The 23721-nt window shown below is 43.0% G+C and overlaps 1 protein-coding gene across 1 annotated transcript in view; it reads left to right on the plus strand.

Moving 5' to 3' along the window:
* The window catches only part of PTPRQ (protein tyrosine phosphatase receptor type Q), an 855789-nt gene that overhangs the window by 714563 nt on the left and 117505 nt on the right, over positions 1 to 23721 (plus strand). The window contains exons 51-52 of the mRNA XM_075342420.1: positions 9500 to 9573; positions 19917 to 20016. Of these exons, the coding sequence (XP_075198535.1) occupies positions 9500 to 9573; positions 19917 to 20016 (174 nt within the window). The remainder of the gene's footprint in view (positions 1 to 9499; positions 9574 to 19916; positions 20017 to 23721) is intronic.

The raw sequence follows: 23721 nt of genomic DNA on the forward strand, positions 1-23721 counted from the left end.
GTGACCCCATTCTAAAATCTGCACCCCTCAAGGTACTCAAAACCACATCAAAGAAGTTTATTAACCCTTCAGGTGCCTCACATGAACTAAAGTAATGTGGAATGAAAAAAAAAAAAAATAACATTTTACCCAAAAATGTTGCTTTAGCATCAATTTTCTCACTTTTTCAAGAGGTAGCTCCAAAAATTGGAGCTCACACTTTGTTACCCACTTTCTTATGAGCGCGCCGATACCCCACATGTGGCGAGAAACCTCTGTACGGGCAAATGGTAGAGCTTGGAACGAAAGGAGCAATATTTGAATTTTTGAAAGCAAATTTGGCAGAAACAGATTGCGGGCACCATGTTACATTTACAGGTCCCCTAAGGTACCTAAACAGCAGAAACCCCCCTCAACTGACTCCATTTTGGAAACTAGACCCCTTAAGGCTTCTATCTAGGGGTATAGTGAGCATTTTGGACTGACAGGTACTTCACAGAATTTGATAACATTAGGTTGTCATATTGAAAATTTTCATTTTTTTAGCAAAAATGTTGCTTTAGCATCAATTTTCTCACTTTTTCAAGAGGTAGCTACAAAAATTGGAGCTCACATTTTGTTACCCACTTTCTTATGAGCGCGCCGATACCCCACATGTGGCGAGAAACCTCTGTACGGGCAAATGGTACAGCTTGGAACGAAAGGAGCAATATTTGAATTTTTGAAAGCAAATTTGGCAGAAACAGATTGCGGGCACCATGTTACATTTACAGGTCCCCTAAGGTACCTAAACAGCAGAAACCCCCCTCAAGTGACTCCATTTTGGAAACTAGACCCCTTAAGGCTTCTATCTAGGGGTATAGTGAGCATTTTGGACTGACAGGTACTTCACAGAATTTGATAACATTAGGTTGTCATATTGAAAAGTTTCATTTTTTTAGCAAAAATGTTGCTTTAGCATCAATTTTCTCACTTTTTCAAGAGGTAGCTCCAAAAATTGGAGCTCACACTTTGTTACCCACTTTCTTATGAGCGCGCCGATACCCCACATGTGGCGAGAAACCTCTGTACGGGCAAATGGTAGAGCTTGGAACGAAAGGAGCAATATTTGAATTTTTGAAAGCAAATTTGGCTGAATTTGGAATATATTCTCAAATTTGCAGAGCTTTTTGGGTTTCAAGAACAGAAAAACCCCATAAATGTCTTTGTAAGTTATACCCTGTAATGTATTTGTTTACAGAGGTAGGGAGTAGTTTGACACCATTTTTTATGCAGCTGATGCCTATTATAGATGGTGCACCATTTGGTCTTCAGGGTAAAACTGATGGAATCCCAGAACCTATTCAAAGCTTACAGAGACATTGTGCTACCAAACAAGAAAATCCTTCCAGGAATTATTACTCACAAAGGGCGGCATGCCCCTAAAAACACATTTACTGGACTTGGTCTTGCTAACAAAACAGTTGTAGAAGGAAGAATAAACTTTATTGGACGGAAGGGCAAAATGTTCAAATGTGGAGGAGTTGGCAGCCACTATGTGGCAAACCTGAGTGTGCCAAAGATGACAGAACACCAGCAGGGCCGGAAGGACAGCTTTATCTTCCAAATAACTGGTCGTACAATGTCTTCTTAGCTCCATCAATCCCTATATGAGGGACAAATGTGCCAAGCGACATGGTACATCATAACAGGCTCCTGCCCGCCAAGGTAGGAACCGCTATGTGCACAAAACGACCAATTCGTTACAGAATTCTGAAAGTATTGTTCGATGCAGGTGGTTCGGCAAGAACCCTGCAGTAAAGCCCATAGTGTTTGAATATGGCACAGCATCATCGTTAGGGGATCCTCCAATAAAATGATCATGCCCATAATACCAAGATAAATGCAAAGAAAAGTTTTGTGTAGTAAGACCTAGTGGTAATATGAGTCAAACTAAAATAATTGGTAAAAAAAATGTTTGAGTAATGAAGTCCTGGAAAGTTGTCAAATGATGAGACTTTGAGAACATTAGTGGAGTCCACACTTTGGAGTCTAAAGACGTGGGCATGTGGACTGGGTTTTGTCTGAATAATTGTTTGGGATGTGATGATAAAGTCCTGGAATTAATTGTGAAATGGGGTAAAATGTGTTTTACTGCTGAAAATTTTCTCTTTATTACTAGTCCAAGAAAAAAAAATTACTGAACAGAAATATAAAAGTAAAGTATTTTCAAAATTAAAAAAAGCTGCTACCACACAGTTTGGTGTAATTTATTTATGCCAATTAATAATTGAGGGATGTGTGGTAGGTTTCAAAACAGGGGGAGATGCAAAGGCCTGGTTGGGAGGGGCACATGGGGCAGTAGTACCGGGAATCGCTCCTTGTGCCGTGCTTTCTACAAACACGGCATCTTTTTTGGGGATACCTTTGGGTGGGAGTGGAAGGGATGGGGCGAATGAAATGACGCTCGGAAAGTCTCCGGACATCCTCTGACTCGAAGGCTTCCTCCTGTGCCTCCGAGTCAAAGAGGAGGCTCTCAATAATTTTCTCCTGGTATAGGAGGAAAGAGAGCGGTCCTTGAGATTTTTTATAGAGGATGAAGCTATTATAGGTAGCAACCTGTAGGAGATAGATTGCTACCTTTTTATACCAGGTTTTGGTTTTCCGCTTCACTAGATAAGGTTGAAGCACCTGGTCAGACAAATCTACACCTCCCATGAACTTATTGTAGTCTGCGACACAGAGCGGCTTCTGTTTGTCACTGGTGGCGCCCCTGTCCCTGACCGTCACAGTGGTATCCGCATGCAATGTGGTCAGCATGAAAACATCCTTGCGGTCTCTCCATTTTATGGCAAGAAGATGGTCACTTGCCATTGAGGAGGACGCACCCTTCTCCAGACGTTTAGACACCAACTGTGGGGGTAGACCAACTTTGTTTTTTCTTATTGTTCCACAGGCCCCTGTGTTTGCAGCGTGGAGGGATTTAGAAAGGGAGACACTGGTATAGTAATTATCGGTATACACGTGATAGCCTTTCTCAAGGAAGGGGGTCATTAGCTCCCAAACAATTTTGCCAGGGATGCCAATTGCCTGGGGGCAGTTTGGGGGGTTGATTTGGCGATCCCTCCCTTCGTAAATGAGAAAGGTACACGTGTAACCGGTTGTGCTTTCGCACATTTTGTATAATTTTATACCATATTTGGCACGCTTGGAGGGGATAAATTGGCGGAAAGACAGACAGCCCTTATAGCTCATAAGGGACTCGTCTATAGAAACATTTTTGTCAGGGGTATACGAATTTAGGAAGGTAGTTTTTAGAAGGGATATTAGGGGTCTCAATTTATAAAGTCGGTCATAGTTTGGGTCATTTCTTTGGAGGGCTTGGGAATTATCGTTAAAGTGCAGGAATCGCAAAAGGGTCTCATATCGGGATCGGGTCATGATGGCTGCAAACACAGGGGTGCTGTGCACTGTTTTTGTTGCCCAGTACGAGCGGAGTGTAGATTTTTTCACTAACCCCATGTTAAAAGTTATGCCCAAAAATGTTTTAAGTTCGGGGACATTTGTGGGGATCCAGGAGCGGGAATGGATGGAGGTAGGATGTTGGGATATATATTGACGGGCATATAAATTGGTTTGGTGGACAAATAATTGGAGGACTTCTGGGGTAACATAAATTTGGAAAAAATCTAATGGGGTAAAATTTGTGACATTTACATTTATACCGGGGGTTGCTACAAATGGAGGAATTTGAGGGGAGAAGGACGGGTCAGGATACCATAGTGGCCGGGGAAGGGCACTACTTGGACCTGCCTCTGACGTTTCAGCAGTGACGACCGACTCCGCTACCATCGGGCTGTCGGATCCCGAGGAGGAAGCCGAGTCATCACCATCCGAAAATCGCTCGATTTCAGAGGCAGACTCTGTATCCGAGCCTGAACTGCCGGAGGCAAGAAGCATGTATGCCTGCTCGGCGGTAAATGTTCTCCGCGCCATTACAGTATTTTTCACTGCCTAGCAAAAAAAAGAAAAAAAAATACTACAATTTTTTTTTTTTTTTAAATTTTTTGAAATTTTTTTTTTAGATTTTTTTAACCCTAACCCTGATCCTAACCCTGATCCTAACCCTGATCTAACCCTGATGCTAACCCTGATCTAACCCTGATATAAGAAAAAAAAAATCTAAAATAAAAATTCTAACTAAGGGGGGATTCTGACGGAGGTGATGAGGATATTTGGGGGGGATATTTTGGGTGAGGATATTGGGGATGAGGATGACTGATTTATAATAAAAATTGGTGTTTTTTTTTCTGACAGAAAAGGCAGCAAATGTAGTCTCTCTCTCTCTTCTCTCCCAGATCAACTACAAGGGAGAGAAGAGGGAGGCAGACCCAAATGCTGCCATTTCCAAAATATTTGGGGTATTTGATCACTGTGATAGGGTCTAACACAGTGTTCAAATGTCAGGAACCAATGAAATTAATTCCTGACGTTGCTAGGTGGAAAGCGGCAGACTTTGGCGGTCGAACTGCGCATGCGCCCGCCATTTTACACGGACACGAGAAGGAGGGGGGCCGGGGGAATGCCGTGGGAACTCGGTAACGAGACCCAGGTACCGGGGGGGGACCGAGAGGGACCGGACAAGGATCGTTCTCTCACATTTGACTGTTAGATCACGTCAAATGTGAGAGAAACCATTAAAATGCATTAAAAACCGGCATTTCATTTTGCAGGTACATGCTTGCCGTTATTCGGTTAATAACGGCGATCACCGTACCTTTAAATGAAAAAAACGGCCTGAACCGTAATCTCTAGGGTCTCAGCTACCCCCGGCAGCTGAGACCCCGGAAATTTTCCGACTCTGGGGGGCGCTAGACCCTTTTTTCCGACCGCCGTTAAAAAGCGGCGGATCGGAAAAAGTACCCTAATATGCCGCCGTTAAAAGGCGTATCGGCGGTCGTAAAGGGGTTAAATAAAGAATTTACAAAAAAACAACAACAAAATCTCACCAATACTGAACATGTGCACGAGGCCTTACAAATACTGAGGTAAAAAACTCACTAATACTGAACATGTGCACGAGGTCTTACAAATACTGAGGTAAAAAACTCACTAATACTGAACATGTGCACGAGGTCTTACAAATACTGAGGTAAAAAACTCACTAATACTGAACATGTGCACGAGGTCTTACAAAAATAAATAAATATGGCTCTAATAGCACCACAACTTCATTCACCAATGTTATGCAACATATCTTTGTATTAGAAGTTAATTATTTGCTTGAATCTCACATTACTTTCTGTGGGCGACAAAACTTTTGTCTTGCCAAAATCTGACCTTTCTGTGTTCATTAAATGATCAATATTTCAGCTTTGCAGCAACTTTATTTTCATAACCTAAACCAAATTTGGGAGGTTTCAGCTTTCAAAAGAGTAATTTATGAAACCAATGGATGAATTTATAGTCAGGTTATAAGCTTTTATTTACATAACATGGATAAGCGACAGAACTTCTGTCAGGGCTGCAATATTTTGCTGTAAAAGTGAAAAGGGAGAGATAAGAATGACCATAATCAAATCCACATATAATAAAGTTTCTTTAGTCTGGTGATAACGTATATAACAAAGAAACAAAAACAACAATATACAACAAAGTAACCTGCATTTCAGCCAATGGAAATCATGAAAATTGCATGTTGTTTTGGTTAATTAAATGGCATTTTCCACTTTGTTTGAAAGGTTTCTTGACAATAAATTGAGCACAGGGACCCCATTGATCAGTTGTAATCTGCAGAAAGTCTTCATATTCTCTGCAGCTCCTCCATGAAATGGAGCATTACATAGTTCTAATTGAAATTAAGATTACAAGGCTGCATGTGTAATATGCAGATGTGCTAGGTCTCCACAGTACCAGATGCTTCTTGTAGCTGCTCTTCACTTTGAATAATTGTCGGGAGTGCGGAATTGTGTACCCCTCCTATATTTATTCAGAAGTACAGTATTTTATTACGCTACGGTATTTATCTTTGACATTTAGTCTTGGATGACAATTTAGTAATCTTCCAATCTGCTGTATTAAAAAGGCAAAATGGGCAAAGGTGTTCTCTCTCTCTCTATGAGAATTCTTAATGGCAGTCTTGATGACTTTCACTATAGGATACTTCTCAATAATTTAGATGGAATCTTCTTTATGCACAACAATTCTTTAAATGTCTATTGTTCCTCAGATACCTTGGTATATTTATATCTATCTGAGAAACACAGCCATAACTTGAAGTTTATGGGTCCCAATGCAACATCTTCACCAGGGCCCCAACTATCGCAGCTCTTTAATAATAATAGTCTTTTCTTATAGCCAAAGTTAATTTTTCGGCCACCTTAGGCTCCAGGGCATGTGTGCGATTGCAACTCCTTCACCTACCATATTCACTTAAGCCTGCTTTACACGTTGCAATTAGTTGTACAATCGCATTTGCGATGGGACACGCCCAGGTTGTATACGGGATCTTATGAGATTGCACGTAGGTCGTTCATTTGCTGTCACACGAGCGTTAGTAGTCTATGTTAAATTGATCAATTTTATGTGCGATCCTTTAGATCATGTGTTCTGTGACGTATTTATTATTATTATTATTATTTATTTATAGAGCACCATTAGTTCCATGGTGCTGTACATGAGAAGGGGGTTACATACAAAATACATATACAAGTTACAGTAGACAGACTAGTACAGAGGTAAGAGGGCCCTGCCCTTGCGGGCTTACATTCTATAGGATTATGGGGAGGAGACAGTAGGTGGGGTGTAGATGGGGCGGCAGCTCCGCACGGTGGTGGGGCGGCAGCTCCGCACGGTGGTGGGGCGGTAGCTCCGCACGATGGTGGGGCGGCAGCTCCGCATGGTGGTGGGGCGGCAGCTCTGCACGGTGGTGGGGCATTGGGCACCTTTTTTTTTTTTTATTTATTGACTTGACAAGCGTGTGTAATGTGTAGGGATGCGTTTTTACTATGTCATCTGCCATTCAGCTCTGCTACATGGCCGCTGACAGCAGACACAGACAGCCATGTAGCAGAGCTGAATGGCAGATGACAGCAGACAGAGCCGCACGATCAGAATGAACTCGGGTGAACTTCACCCGACTTCATTGTCATGCTGCGGCTCTGTCTGTGTCGCGCCCTGATTAGCGGTCACCTGTGAACGACTCACCGGTGACCGCTAAACTCCTGAGTAACTGAATTGAGCAGCCCTCTCTCATATACTCACCGATCCCCGATCCCCGGCGCTGCACGGCGTTCACACTGCTCCGGCGGCTTTTACTATTTTGAAAAAGCCGGCCGCCCATTAAACAATCTCGTATTCCCTGCTTTCCCCGCCCACCGGCGCCTATGATTGGTTACAGTGAGACACGCCCCCACGCTGAGTGACAGGTGTCACACTGCACCCGATCACAGAAGCCGGTGGGCGTGTCTATACTGTGTAGTGAAATAAATAATTAAATAATTAAAAAAAACGGCGTGCGGTCCCCCCCAATTTTAAAACCAGCCAGATCAAGCCATACGGCTGAAGGCTGGTATTCTCAGGATGGGGAGCCCCACGTTATGGGGAGCCCCCCAGCCTAACAATATCAGCCAACAGCCGCCCAGAATTGCCGCATACATTATATGCGACAGTTCTGGGACTGTACCCGGCTCTTCCCGATTTGCCCTGGTGCATTAGCAAATTGGGGTAATAAGGAGTTATTGGCAGCCCATAGCTGCCAATAAGTCCTAGATTAATCATGTCAGGCGTCTATGAGACACTTTCCATGATTAATCTGTAAATTACAGTAAATAAACACACACACCCAAAAAAATCATTTATTAGAAATAAAAAACACAAACATATACCCTGGTTAACCACTTTAATCAGCCCAAAAAAGCCCTCCATGTCTGGCGGAATCCAGGATGCTCCAGCGTCGCTTCCAGCGCTGCTGCATGGAGATGACTGGAGCTGCAGCAGACACAGCCGCTCCTGTCACCTCCACACAGCAACTGAAGATAGCCGCGCGATCAGCTGAGCTGTCACTGAGGTTACCCGCTGTCACTGGATGCAGCGGTGGATGCAGCGGTGGCTGCGGGTAACCTCAGTGACAGCTCAGCTGATCGCGCTACTCACCGCCGCTCCTCTCACCTCCACGCAGCAACTGAGGTGAGTAGCGCGATCAGCTGAGCTGTCACTGAGGTTACCCGCGGCCACCGCTGGATCCAGTGACAGCGGGTAACCTCAGTGACAGCTCAGCTGATCGCGCGGCTGTCTTCAGTTGCTGTGTGGAGGTGACCGGAGCGGCTGTGTCTGCTGCAGCTCCGGTCACCTCCATGCAGCAGCGCTGGATGCGACGCCGGAGCATCCTGGATTACGCCGGACATGGAGGGCTTTTTGGGGCTGATTAAAGTGGTTAACCAGGGTATATGTTTGTGTTTTTTATTTCTAATAAAGGATTTTTTCGGGTTTGTGTGTTTATTTACTGTAATTTACAGATTAATCATGGAAGGTGTCTCATAGACGCCTGACAAGAATAATCTAGGACAATTTAGGATTATTTAATTATTTATTTCACTACACAGTATAGACACGCCCACCGGCTGCTGTGATTGGGTGCAGTGTGACCACCTGTCACTCAGCGTGGGGGCGTGTCTCACTGTAACCAATCATAGGCGCCGGTGGGCGGGGAAAGCAGGGAATACGAGATTGTTTAATGGGCGGCCGGCTTTTTCAAAATAGTAAAAGCCGCCGGAGCAGTGTGAATGCCGTGCAGCGACGGGGATCGGTGAGTATATGAGAGAGGGGGGATAGACTGACATGGACAGAGAGAGAGAGACAGAGATAGTGACCGACTGACAGAGATTAGTGAATGACAGACATTGTGAGGCGCTTCAGAACGCAGCTTTTCAGCTGCGCTCTCGAGTGGACCTTTTTTAAGCTGCACACCTGCGCACATAGCCTCAGACATCAAAATCGTATGAGGGATGTCACACGTTACAATTGACTAGGTTCGTGCAACAAAACGCTCAATTCTAGACAAAGATACGATGTGTTTGCGATCAACGGTTTTGCGTTCAATCCTGATCTCACGTAGATGTCACACGCAGGTACCTCACAAACGATGCCGGATGTGCGTCACTTACAACTTGACCCCAACGACGGATTGTGAGATATATTGAAGCGTGTGTAGCGGGCTTTAGAAATGAAAGTTGGCTTTATCAAAGGTTTTTTTCATATTTCACCACCGGAGAAGTATCACTAATGTACATTCCCTATGTGTAGTAAAATAATTACCGGTGTCCATGTTCTTCTGTTTCTGGCTCTGCTCTGGTCCCTCCCCGAGATTTGGTGATTGCAACTCTTACCGGCCAGAAGTGACTGCTATTTCTTACTTTCTCTTTTAATGTAAGTATGTGAGAGCCCCATTCTCAGTCTCATACTTATATTGAAAAGTCATTTCTGGTAGTACTTTAATTAATGAGGCTGTATTCTAACTTCATGTCTTTTTTCTCACATACAGGTTTAAATTTCGAGCCACAAATATTAAAGGACAGTATACAGATTCAGAATATTCTGAGGTTGTAAAAACCTTAGGTAAGGAACACAGTTATGTATCTTTTCCAGTATAGTTTTTTCTAAGAGACCAAATGCAGACACACTGTAAAATGGATCCTATTCAAGTTTTTCCCATTAATTACTTACCTGTCCAATCAATTTCAATATGGATGATTTAAAGCCTTGTTCTATTTCTCTTTATCTGTTCACACGTTGTACTGTGCTCATTTTTTTCTTGCAGATATAAACATTCCATATACAGACCCACAATTTTCTAGCAATACACAAAAATAGATCAAAGATTTTGCTATTTAATAAAAGGGCTTCATACCACCCATATGGGTTTTCAATAAGTGAAAATCTTCTTAAGGCCCCTTTACACACTGCAACATTGCAAACGACATCGCTGTAACGTCACCGGTTTTGTGACGTAACAGCGACCTCCCCAGCGACATTGCAGTGTGTGAAACACATCAGCGACCTGGCCCCTGCTGTGAGGTCGCTGATCACTACACATCTCTCAGGACCATTCTTTGGTCCTTTGTTTCCCGCTGTGCAGCATGATCGCTAGAAAGTCTCAGTGTGTAAAGGGGCCTTTACAGCGACTTCGTTAGCGACTTCCCTTTCAAAAAGCTGCTTTACAAAGTCCCCAATGACTAGCTAGGTCGTTCTGCAGGTCCGTATCGCTGTTGCGTCGCATTCCAGGTTTGCCTGTTTGACAGCTCACCAGCGACTTTGTAGCGATCCCGGCCAGGTTGGGATCGCTGGTGGGATCGCTAGAAAGTCTCAGTGTGTAAAGGGGCCTTTACATTTGGCGTTGGTATTCCACTATCAGAGATGATTACAAGCCAATTATGACAAGACATCAAAGAGATTAACCCTATAACACAGATAAAAATCAGTCACCCATTATAGTTTGGGATATTGCCAAGATTTCATCTTTCTGTGAACCGTGGGACAATTGTACATCTCTTTGAACTATAGGACTAGATGGGGCCTACCAAGGATACAGTGAGGAAAATAAGTATTTGATACACTTTTCATTTTCCAGGTTTTCCCACCTACAAAGAATGAAGAGGTCTGTAATTTTTATCATAGGTACACTTCAACTATGACAGACAGAATCTCCCCCCAAAAAATCCAGAAAGTCACATTTTATGACTTTTAAATAATTAATTTGCTTTTTATTGCATGTTTGTTGCAATAGCAAAATTGAAAAAGAAGGAGCCAGCACGATTTCTATACTGTATTTGTTAATAAATTAGAGATTTTTGGCAAAACATTGCAATATTTTGAGCCACCCCGCCAACGTCACAGCAAATCCCATGGGGCAGTCCTACACTAAATATTATATTTTGTTTGGGGTGCCATATGGACTCACACATCAAATGCAGAACTGCTTGAGGCAGCACTCACCTGGTGCTTTTCATTCCCGTACCTGTGACTGAGTCACAGCTGTGGGCGGGACAGGCCCAGGCAAGTGCTGCTAAGATTAAAAAGCCTGTGGACAGGGCCGGTGGCTGTGTGTGAACAGTCACCAATAGCTAAAGCAGTTTACAGATAGAACAACTAAAAAAAGGTGCACGGCCTGGTGGTCCTCCCATGTAGTTCTGGGCAGATTCCTGACCTTTCTCAGAATCATCCTTACCCCACGAGGCGAGATCTTGCATGGAGCCCTAGACCGATTTAAGATTTACAGTCATCTTGTGTTTCTTCCATTTTCTAATAATTTTGCTAAGAGTTGTTGCCTCCTCACAAAGCTGCTTGCTTATTGTCCTGTAGCCCATCCCAGCCATGTGCAGGTCTACAATTTTGTCCCTGGTGTCCTTAAACAGCTCTTTGGTCTTGGCCATGGTGGAGACGTTGGAGTGTGATTGGCTCAGTGTGTGGACAGGTGTCTTATATACAGATAAAGGGTTCAAAAAGGTGCCATTAATACAGGTAATGAGTGCAGAGTAGGAGGCTTCTTAAAGAAAAAATAACAGGTCTGTAAGAGCCAGAATTCTTGCTACTTGATAGGTGATGAAATACTTATTTCATGCAATAAAATGCAAATTAATTATTTAAAAATCATACAATGTGATTTTCTGGATTTTTTGAGGGATTCGGTCTGTCACAGTTGACGTGTACCTATGATAAAAATACAGACCTCTCTATTCTTTTGTAGGTGGGAAAACGTGCAAAATCGCCAGTGTATCAAATACTTATTTTACCCACTGTCTATAGTCTGCATTTATAATATGTAAGCTCTTTGTTCCATACTCTATAAAGATGGATAAAATGAAAACTTGGGAAGAATTGGCTCACAGCCTCAGGGTTTGCTCACACTAACATATGTCCTCTTGTGAGAGAATGGGGCCAAATAACACTCGGCTCAAACTCTGTGCCAAGCGTGATCCGACTGTCATTTACTGTTATCCTCTTACATGTGAGTCAGATCACAGGTGCGGAGAAGATGGAGAGATTAATTTCTGCATCTTCTCCATTGTTTGTCTCTGCGTATAATCAGACTGCACTCGGGTGACATTTGAGTGCAGTCCGATGTTTTTCAGGTATCTATAGACTTGTATGGGTGCACGCTGTCCGATATACACTGCCAATCATAGCAGGCAGCAATTTTTTTCTCATGCTGACTCAGCATCAGAAAAAAGTGCTGATCAGCCATAATATAACCTTGAGCTGACTGCTGACTGCAACAAAACATCGGATACCAGTCGTACGAGTTATACACCAATGTGAGTGAGCTCTAAGGGGCCCTTTGCACACTACGACATCGCAGGTCCGATGTCGGTGGGGTCAAATCGAAAGTGATGCACTTCCGGCGTTGCTTTCGACATCGTAGTGTGTAAAGCATTTTTGATACGATTAACGAACTCAAAAGTGTCGTAATCGTATCATCGGTGTAGCGTCAATCATTTCCATGAATTGGCAAAGACCGATGTTACGATGTTGTTCCTCGTTCCTGCGGCAGCACACATCGCTGTGTGTGAAGCCGCAGGAGCGAGGAACATCTCAAACCTGCGTCCCGGCCGGCTATGCGGAAGGAAGGAGGTGGGCGGGATGTTTACGTCCCGCTCATCTCCGCTTCTATTGGCCGCCTGCCGTGTGACATCGCTATGACGCCGCACGACCCGCCCCATTAGGAAGGAGGCGGTTCGCCGGCCAGAGAGACGTCGCAGGGCAGGTGAGTTCATTTGAAGCTGCCGTAGCGATAATGTTCGCTACGGCAGCTATCACCAAGATATCGCAGCTGTGACGGGGGCGTGGACTATCGCGCTCGGCATCGCAGCATCGGCTTGCGATGTCGTAGTTTGCAAAGGGCCCCTAAAGGTTGTGCTTCTTGTAGCAACACACAGATTTTTTTCAAATGATATTTTGCACTAGTTTCTGAAAACATTGCACTATATAGTATGCTATAAAAGCCGTGCTCTTATAACAATCTACATTCCGCACAGTTTTTCGATTACTCTTTGCAATCTACTGGAGAAAGACTGTCCACTACAAGGGCATTTTACAGATTTTTCAAAATACATTAAAGGCATTTCAGTGGTATTGTTATAAGATTGTGAATATTGTTGCCAGTAACGGAAAGAAGCCAATGCTCCATTCATTACTTGCTGCCCTACTACTTAATAGGATTAACATTGCCTTCATTGCTCCCCTGATGACTGATCTGTTTTCATAAGGTCTATTGAATTCTAAAAAATTATTGTGACTCAGTAAAAGAAACATTTTGACTAAATTCTACTTTCATTTAAGACATCCATTTATTTTGTCCTGAAATCGAGGGCATACATAAAGGGGATCCAGAGGTGGCAGAAATATTCCAATCTTAAACCTAGGCAATCCAAAAAGGACCCTCTTCATAAAAAGAGGTCTGTACTATAAGAGATGAGTTGGTTGACGGTGGCATTCTTGCAGATTTTGCATGGATACGTGGACAAGTTGTAGCATTGTGTGTAACTCATTAAAGTTAGAATTAAAAAGAGCCAAGGCTTCTATTCATGACTGCTAGCATTTTTTTAAACTAAACATACACTTGCCACTAGTTTGATAGAGTAAACATTTTTGTCATTTACATAGTCACCAGTGTGTAAATAGTCATTAACATGGAGTGTATATATACAGATGTCATTTGCGATACCTAACGCTGACTATAAATATAAATCTGCTTTTATAATTTTTAGTTGTTTGGTCTGATATATTAAAAATTACCAATTCCAATTAATGAAGTAAAAAAACAAGAAACAAGATGCCCATCACCCAAAGTTCAGGCTGAAGTGTCCATCACCGCAACCATCAAAGATAGAATAACAATTACACAAAAAAATTTCTATTATAGCTTTTTTTTTTCACTAGATACAATGAAAACCACAGCATAGATAATAAAAGGATGATATTGAGGATCTGACTAGTGCGCACACCAGCAATCTCAATTCTCCAAAGGTCCTCTGTTTGATTAGCGTAGTAGTGTGCATGCGTGACCTCCTTCACTTCTATGTGTTTGGCCAAACAGCTATCTTTGTCAGTCCTAGGGAAATAAATGGACTATGATAATGCACACTACCGCTCACACAGACTTCAAGTATTCTATTTTTGAGATCAGTTGGAGTCTCAATGGTGAGACTCCAGCAATAATAAAGTATATTTACACCTATACAATGAATAGGTGATAAATATAAGTATAAGGGTATGTGCACACGTTGCTTTTTTTTCCGCGCGGAAAAAAACGCACCCTCTGGCAGAGGGGAGAATTGTAAACAATGCTTTTTGAGAAACAACGCATCGAAAACGCATGCGTTTTTCATGCGTTTTTCATGCGTTTTTCATGCGTTTTTCATGCTTTTTTTAGGTGCGTTTTTTAAGACTTGTCAGTGATAATAAAGTTGGTTGAACACAGACCTTTGGAAAAAAAAACCTGTGATGTCATTTCCTTCTCCACATTCTGTTTGGATAAATGGGAGGGCTTGGAATGGAAGGAGCACCATTTGAATTTTGGAAAAGTTGAAATAAACTTCGCGCACCAAGCCCCTTAGGTACCTATACGTCAGAAAACCCCCACAAGTGACCCCATTTTGGAATCTGCACCCATCAAGGATTTTATTCAGGAGTATATTAAGCATTTTGAATCCACAGCTACTTCACCCAAAATGTTGCTGTAGCAACAATATTCTCACTTTTAGGCCCGCTTCACACGTCAGTGAAAAACACTGACGTTTTTCACTGGCGTGTAAAACACGCACATGTCCCTCCGTGTGCCGTGAATCACGGCACACGTGGGTTGTCTAAGTGCAATCCGGGCTCCGTTCTCCGTGGCCCGTGATTGCACTTAGAGATTAACTCACCTGCACCCGCTCCCGCTCTCCATGGTGCTGATCGCTCCCGCGGTGCAGCATCCGGCCGGCGCTGACCCCCGCAGCAGCTGCTTCCGGGTCGGCTGTGTCGTGCATCATGAATATGCGCGACAATAATGAGCCGGCTCAGAAGCAGCAGGCTGCACGGGCTGCAGAGGACATCGCTGGACGCCGGGTGAGTTAAAATGTTTTTTATTTTAAAAGCACGTTTTTTTCTGGCACGTGTTTCACGGATCACACCACTGCGTGGTCCGTGGGACATCAGTGATGCCAGAAAAAAATGGACATGTCTCCGTGCGGCAATCACGCACACGCGGGTACGCCGCATGGAGACACGTGCAGTGAAAAATCACTGACGTGTGAGCAGACCCATTCATTATAATGGGTCTGCGTATGTCAGTGATCCTGGTACGTTTAAAAAAAAGCACAAACGTACCAGAATCACTGACGTGTGAAAGGGGCCTAAGGCTATGTGGCCATGATCTAGCGACACGGCGTCTAGTACAGTGTCAGCCTTCCTGCAGCTGCCCATGCCCACGATTTGGGTTCAGGCTGCTGTGGAGCTCTATGCTACCTGCAGAGAACACTCTCGTCTCCGCAGCATAAATTGACATGCTGAGGCTCGGGAAGCCACGCTACCGGTCAGTTTATGCTGCGGAGAAAAGAAGCACAGTGGGCATGGGATCTCCAAAAATCCTTCCACTGTGCTTCTACTGCACAACGCAGCGTTATGGATGCAGGGAAAACACTCAGCGCCCATAACGCTGCAAACCCTGATTGTGGACACACAGCCTAAAAAGCGTCAATGGATGAAGGGATGTCAAATATATAGAACGTCCTACCCCCGCCTGCATATTCTAAGCTGGCACCTTTAGTACCTTTCATGTGGCACTAAAGGGTGCCTAGCTTAGTATTTATCCAATAAAAAAAATAAATAAAAAAATGAAAAAAATGGCGTGGGGTCCCCCCTATTTTTGATAGCCAGTCAGGGTAAAGCAGACAGCTGTAGCCTGCAAACCACAGCTGGCAGCTTCATCTTGGCTGGTGATCAATTTGGAGGGCTCCCCATGTTTTTTTTTTATTTATAAATAAAGAATAAAAAAAAAAATAACGTGGGGTCCCCCCAAATTAGATCACCAGCCAAGGTGAAGCTGACAGCTGGGGTCTGGTATTCTCAGGGTGGGAAGAGCCATGGTTATTGGACTCTTCCCAGCCTAAAAATAGCAGGCCGCAGCCGCCCCAGAAGTGGCGCATCCATTAGATGCGCCAATCCTGGCGCTTCGCCCCAACTCATCCCGCGCCCTGGTGCGTTGGCTAACGGGGTAATAAATGGGGTTGATACCAGATGTGTAATGTCACCTGGCATCAAGCCCAGCAATTAGTGATGTCACGGCGTCTATCAGACACCCGACATAACTAATTGACAGTAAACAAAAGCAAAAAAAGACAACAAAAAATGTTTTATTAGAAAAAACACTCCCCAAATCATTCCCTTGTTCTCCAATTTAATAAAAAAAAATGGGTCCGCAGAAATCCATATGGATGTCCCACGTCGCCTCTGGACCTTCTAGAATATGGGGGCACGTTCAGGAAACGTATCCCCCATTTTCTAGGAGGGCAGACCCTCCATTTGAGGAGAGTGGGTGCCAAAAATCTGCACCCACTCTCCCCGGGTCACAGCTGCAGAGTGCGAGCAGCCAGCACAGCTCACACTGAACACAGTGCTGGCTGTCAGCTGCTCTGCTCATGTGACCGGCCAGCGTGCACTGAAGGAGGAGGGGGCCGCGGGGGATCAGCGCTGCGACCGGACAGGTATGTATGACACCGGGGGGAATAGGGGGTGAACGGGCAGGGCCTGGGGAACAGTTTTCTGTCGCATGTGTTATTGCACATGCGACAGAAATCATAGGAGCAGGGCGGCCGGTGCGCTACTGTGCGCGCGGCCATGTTGGATTTTCGGGAGGGGGGTCGGGGGTCAGGGCGGGCACTTTGGCGACACCGGGGGCTTTGCCAGGAAGTGAGGTCAACAGGAAGCCTCTTGACCTTACGTGTTGAACTAGATGGACTTAGAGTCTCCCTTCAACCTTAAAAACTATGAAACTATGAAACTATGAAACTATGACCTCACTTCCAGGTAAATGCCTGCGTTCTGGCGTGCCGACAAAGGCCGCGGACCGCAACAAAAAATCAGGTCCATGCGGTGTAGCTGCGTTCTGACCCGCATCATTGATTTCAATGGGGGAGAGAACGCAGCCACAACGCACAAAAGAAGTGACATGCTGCTTTTCTTTCCGCACCGATTTTTGGCATCCAAAACGCTGCGGAAAGAAACGCAGCATGTGCACTGATTTTTCAGCTTTCCCATACACTTTGCTGGGAAAGCTGAACGCATGCAATTTGCCACTGAAACGCTGCGGTTCAAAACGCAGCGTTTCCGCGGTAAAAAACGCATCGTGTGCACACAGCCTTAGTGGGGAAACCTGTTTAGAAAAAATGCTGATATGATGGTAATACTTCATACACAGTCATGGCCGAAAGTGTTGGCACCCTTGAAAGTGTTCCATAAAATGAAATATTTCTCCCAGAAAATTTTTACAAGTGCAAATTTTGGTATGGTCGTGTTTATTTCCTTTGTGTATATTGGAAAAACACAAAACAAATTGAGAGAAAAGGCAAATTGCACATAATTCACACAAAACACCAAAAAATAGCTGGACAAAATTGTTGGCACCCTAAGCTTAATATTTGGTTTGTACACCCTTTGGAATAAATAACTGCAATCATTCGCTTCCTATTACCATCAACAAGCTTCTTACACCTTTCAACTGGAATTTTCGACCACTCTTCTTTTGTAAAGTTCTCCAGTTCTCTCATATTTGAAGGGTGCCTTCTCCCAACAAAATTTTAAGATCTCTCCACAGGTGTTTTAAGGGATTTAGATCCAGACCCATTGCTGGCCACCTCAGAACTCTCCATGCTTTCTTTCAACCCATTTCTGGGGACTTCTTGAAAAATGTTTGAGGTCATTGTCCTGCTGGAAGACCCATAACCTGAGTCAAACCCAGTTTACCTGACACTTGGCACTACATTGCGACCCAAAATCTTTTGGTAATCTTCAGATTTCACGATGTATTACACACATTCTTGGCACCCAGTTCCAGAGGCAGTTAAACAACTCCAAAACATCTTTGAACCTCCACCTTATTTGACTGTAGGTGACTGTAGGTACTGTGTTCTTTTCTTTGTAGGCCTCATACCATTTTCTGTAAAGTAGAATGATATGCTTTACCAAAAAGCTTTTTATTGGTCGCATCTGTCCACAAGACACTTTCCCAGAAGGATTTTGGCATACTCACATACATTTTAGCAAACTACAGGCTAGCTGTTTTATGTCTCTATTTCAGGAGTGGGGACCTGCCATAGCGCTTCATTTAATGCAAATGTTGATGCATAGTTCACACTGACACTGAAGCGCCCTGAGTCTGCATGACAGCTTGAGTTTATTTGAAACTTGATTGGAGCTGTTTATCCACCATCTGGACTATCCTGTGTGGCAACCTTTCATCAATTTTTCTCTGCCATCCATGTTGAGGTAGAAGAGCTACAGTGCCGTGGGTTGTAAACTTCTTGCTTATGTTGCACAGGGGGAACAATCGAATATCAATATCTCTGGAGATGGACTTGTAAGCTTGAGATTGCGGATATTTTCAAGAATCATGGTTCTGGAATTCTCAGGCAGTTCTCTCCTCTTCTTTCTGTTCTCCAGGTTTAGTGTGGCACACACAGACCACACAATGCAAATATTGAGTCAACTTCTTCCCTTTTTATCTGCTTTCAGGTGTGATTTTCATATTTCCCACATATTTTACTTGCCACAGATGAGTTTGAACAAGATTCACATGCTTGAAACAAAGTTGTTTACCAACAATTTTGGAAAGGTGCCAACAATTTTGTCCAGCCCATTTTTGGAGCTATGCATGAAATTCTGCTCAATTTGCCTTTGTTTCTGTTTTTTTTTGTGTCCTTTCAATACACACAAAGGAAATATACATGTATAAAACAAAATATGTGTAATTGCAATATTTTTCTGGGAGAAATACTTCATTTTCTGGAACAATATCAAGGGTTCTACCACTTTCGGCCATGACTGTATTTACTTTGTAATGAGCATTGTTATTGCGAAAAAATATTTAAACACTTTTATGGTGGAAAGCTTATACTGACAGTCAGTCTAAACCAGTGTCTGAAGATGTCATAACGTCCCTGAGAAAACTACTCATATTGAGTTAATAGAGTGTAATTACAGCAAAAACACGATTTTCCAAAGTCACCGTAAAACGTTTTAGCTCTACTGTGATCATCCTAAAAAAAACACAATAGGGCCATAATGGGAATGAACACGGGCTCAAATGGTTTCCAATAACAAGAAGACAGAAAAATTCCGCCCTTTCGTTAAACCCCTTTCTTCAGTGGTTCACTAGCCAAAAATAAAACAGGTCAGCCAACCCCTATGTTCTCTACAGGACTGTCATTATGGCAGATTTTCTGCATATTCCTGAAACATGCAGTGGGAGGAAAAATCTCTCCTGTTTAGTTTTATCATTCATTTCAATGTTTAGTATTCTTTTAACACTTTTGATTTTTGTGAAAAACATGTTAAAACATTTACCGTACATCTGTGAAATGTGAAAAGTAAAAAACAGAAATCCTAAATAGAAATCTTTCACGTGTAGGAAAAGCAAGAAATATTCCAATGAATAGTGCATGAGGCAGTTTTATTTCATTTTACGTACCAAGATAACAACATATTCCACAAGGCTGTGGTGACTGGTATAAAACATATGACACTGTTAAAGATAAGCATCTGTCTGCTGATCCATGAAATGATGTGCTTATTGCAGGTTGAACATTTGTTTTTCATTTCCTAGTCTGATACATATGAAACAAAATTTAAGTGCAGTTTTTTGGCTGTAAAAATATCTTTTTTTGAAAACATCTTGTTTCTTATTTGCAACAATTTCTTTCCAGCTGACGGACTCTCAGAACGGGCTGTCGAAATCATCCTGTCGGTTACACTGTGTGTGCTTTCTGTGATACTACTTGTGGCTGCAATTTATGCTTTTGCAAGGTAAGATTTCTTTTACTTGCCATAAGTTTACAAATATTATGCAGACCCCAAATATTCTGTAACTCTCGCTAGGATGAACCAATCTAAACAAAACTGTAAATGGGGCTTCAAACAAGTCAGGATGCCCCTGTGTCAGAGATGACACATCATTTAACCTTTATCCAGGTGCCCATTCACTTAGTCACTCGACTTCTCATCAGTATGGTACTTTATTGTATTAAGAAGGACAGCTTCATGGTGCAAAGCTATTGGGTCACCAATTTGTTTAAGCGATGTAAGAGGGAATTTTGGAGGAAATATGGTTTTATTCAGAACATGGTTTGGTATGAAAACTGGAAACTATGAGATCATTGATCCCTTTTCATGGGAGAGGACATCCGAAAATGCTGCAGGCCACAAATCGATGACGTGCAACATAGTCTGGATCAGCTGCTAGCAAAACCATTGAGACGCCTTAGCACAGCAGACTGAGAAATCTTTTTCAACATGCCGAAGAGTTGCAAAAAGTCCCTATTTCCACGCGTTTTGAGGGACAACAAATAAATATTGAATATCATAAGATTCTCAGATGAGAAATAGTTCCATTTGTCGAGTTATGTTAACTTGGAAATCTCACATATATGGGCCGCTCAAAACCTTGCCACTCATCAAAAACTACTCCATGATCAACAAGGTCATTGTATAGTTTGATGACTTAGCGTCAATATGGAATATCTGGCCACTGGTGTGGCGGTGAACTATTCTTAATTATGCCAGCCATATTGGGCTTTTGTTTGCAGAGTCAAGGGACATGGGCCATTGTTTCACGTGAGATGGTCCAGTGTCTTTTTCGAATGCTAACTTGTGGAATGACTGCTGATTACAGATTGCATCAGCCCCTTATGATGTACTAGTCTGCATCATCTGGAGGGCAATTGAGCTAGTGAACATGATTATCTTTTCCCAATCCTGTGGGACAAATGTACTGAAATTGGAGCACAGGGATATAAAACGGAGCCTGCTACTATCACGGGTGATGCTATAGGACTTCTGCCTAGGGACCATGCTTCTAGCTGGTGGATTATAGAACTGCTCCCCTACCCAACTCTGAGTCCACAATTTCATTTGGAGAACCCAAGTGGGAACTATCCAGTCACCTGGCCACATGGCCATATGTCTCACTGTGCTTGGTCAGCTTCTTAAACTTGTCCCTATCGTTTCTCAGTGGCTACCTGCCAAAAGAAGGGTGCTGCTGGCTGGGGTAGCGGCCCTGGATGCCATGAAGTTGCAAAGGTTTTAATACCCACTTGTACCCTATCGTGTCCTTGTTGGGAATGTACTATATACTGTTGTCTGCTTGGCACCCAATAAAGTCTTAAAAGAGAGTGCTAACCTCACCTTGTGTTGTCTTAGTTTTCTGCCCATGGACAAGGAGTACGAGCGTTCAGTAGCATGAGCCTGACCAGCGGACAAGAGTACCCCTGACCCCAGTGTCGCCGCATATGGTGCACAATGTCTCAGTTGTGCATAACAGGCTAAATTTTCCTTAACCCCACCTTGAACACCGACGTGAACATAGACAGTTTTATAACAGTTCATCAATCCACTAGATGATCATGAAATAACGGAGTTATTTCCAGCAAGATGGAGCAAGTTGTTGCACATCAGCAAGGAGCATGGCAGAACTTGAGTCCTTTTTTGGCAACAGGGTAATTTCAAGGAAACTTTGGCCACCACAGTCACTGCATCTGACACCACCAGATTTCATCCCTTTGGGTGTGCTGAAAGGAAAAGTATACTGGGAGAAGCACAGTGGAAGCTGTAAATAAAATATCCATGAAAAATTGTTGCTATTCACCGTTATATGCTTACCGATATGTTCACAAACATAAAGCGCTATGTCAAAATATGTCTGGCAGAAAAAAAGAGATCACTTCTAGTATCACAGCTAATGGAATAGATTTCAAATATGTTAAGGTATGTAGTGTTATTTTTGGTTCAGATTGCTTCATCATAATGGGAGTTACAACGGAATTCTCAGGGCTTCTTAAGAGTGTATCTCCCTGAAATGCATTATTTAATATTTTAATGTAAAATTATAAGGTAGAATTTAGGAGATAATGATCCTACAGAAAGAAATTAATGTAATAAAAAATTGACATATAGATACAGTGGAAATATAAATATGGATTATCAGTTAATGGAAAAGTTTAAGAGTCACACATAACAGAAAAAAATGAAAAGAAGGACAATTTTAGATTTGATAATTTTTTTGAGATATTAACTTTTCTTGGCCTAAGATCTACTATTGTAAGTAGATAACTCCAATATCTTGTATTAGCATGTACATGTTTATACAGATTGTTTAACCGACATCCACTTCTTTATGGGAAAATCAATTATTACTTATATTACTAGATTATATTTAAAAATGAAAAATATCTACTTAAAGTGTATGTTAACCTTTGAACAACTTTCACAAAATATTTTAGAACATACTTTACTAATATAAATGTTTGTCATTTCAATCACTTTCTCCAATATCAAAATTGGTCTGACACTCCATTTGCAGATACAAATTAGTCATGCATATGTCATCACTATCCCATAATACTCTATTATGAAGGTTGAGCCAATCATTTGCACTTATATGTATATAGTTGTTATTAAAATTTGACACACCCCTTTTAAAATGCCAGGTATTTGTCATGTAAACATACAAAGAACTTTCCACCTTTATTGTCATCAATAACCTGTACAATTCAATTAAAAATTAAAATGAAATCTTTTTGGATGGAAAAAAAAAATAAAGAACTAAAATAATGTGGTTGAAGAAATATGCATACCCTTTAATTACCGTATTTTTGGTTTTATAAGATGCATCGGATTATAAGATGCACCCCAAATTTAGAGAAAAAAAGGTAGAAAAAAGTAGGGGGTCCTTCTAATCCGGTGGTGTCTTACCGGGGGAGGGGGGCGGTTGTGGAGGAGGAGGTCACACGAGGCAGGGGCGGTTGTGGAGCAGGGCAATTCGGTGGCTGGTGTCCCAAATGCTTGGTGGCACTTTAGGGCAGAGAAACTATCCAGAAATGTAGCTTACCGCGGGTATGAACGTTGGAGAATGGGGACAGGAGGCAGGAGCAATGCTACTCTGTGCTCTAGGCTGTGTGCTGTTCTGTGCTGCGGGCTGTGCGCTGCCCTGTGCTGTGGGCTGTGCACTGCTTTGTGCTTCAGGCTGTACACTGCTCTGTGCTGTGGGCTTGGCACTGCAGGCGGTGAGGCAGGGGACATCCTGAAGAAGTCGGTGGTGCAGGCTTCAAAGAAATGGGGCCCGAAGTCGGCGCGTGCACAGACTGTGTTATTGGCTCACTGACAAGACAAGATCTCATCTGCTTATGCCCCACCTCTGGGAACCATTTTCCTTAAGTCCACTGCTGGGACATCAATGGGCCGGAGGTGGCACGTGAGCAGGTGAGATCTTGAGTCGAGGGCTCCATCTGTTTACGCTCCTACTCCGGTGTCCTTTATTTGAAGACTGCACCGCTGACATCTTGACAGGATGTCCCCTGCCTCACCACCCCCAGCACCAGCCCGCAGAAGCACAGAGTAGCACACAGATCAGCATTGCTCTTACCTCCTTTCACCATTATCAACCATTCTTACCCCCTAGTAAGCTACATTCCTGGATGTTTCCTCTACCTTGCAGCACTGCAGCCCCTGCAGCAT

This window comes from Anomaloglossus baeobatrachus, chromosome 4 (assembly GCF_048569485.1).
Source record: "Anomaloglossus baeobatrachus isolate aAnoBae1 chromosome 4, aAnoBae1.hap1, whole genome shotgun sequence".
NCBI lineage: Eukaryota > Metazoa > Chordata > Amphibia > Anura > Aromobatidae > Anomaloglossus > Anomaloglossus baeobatrachus.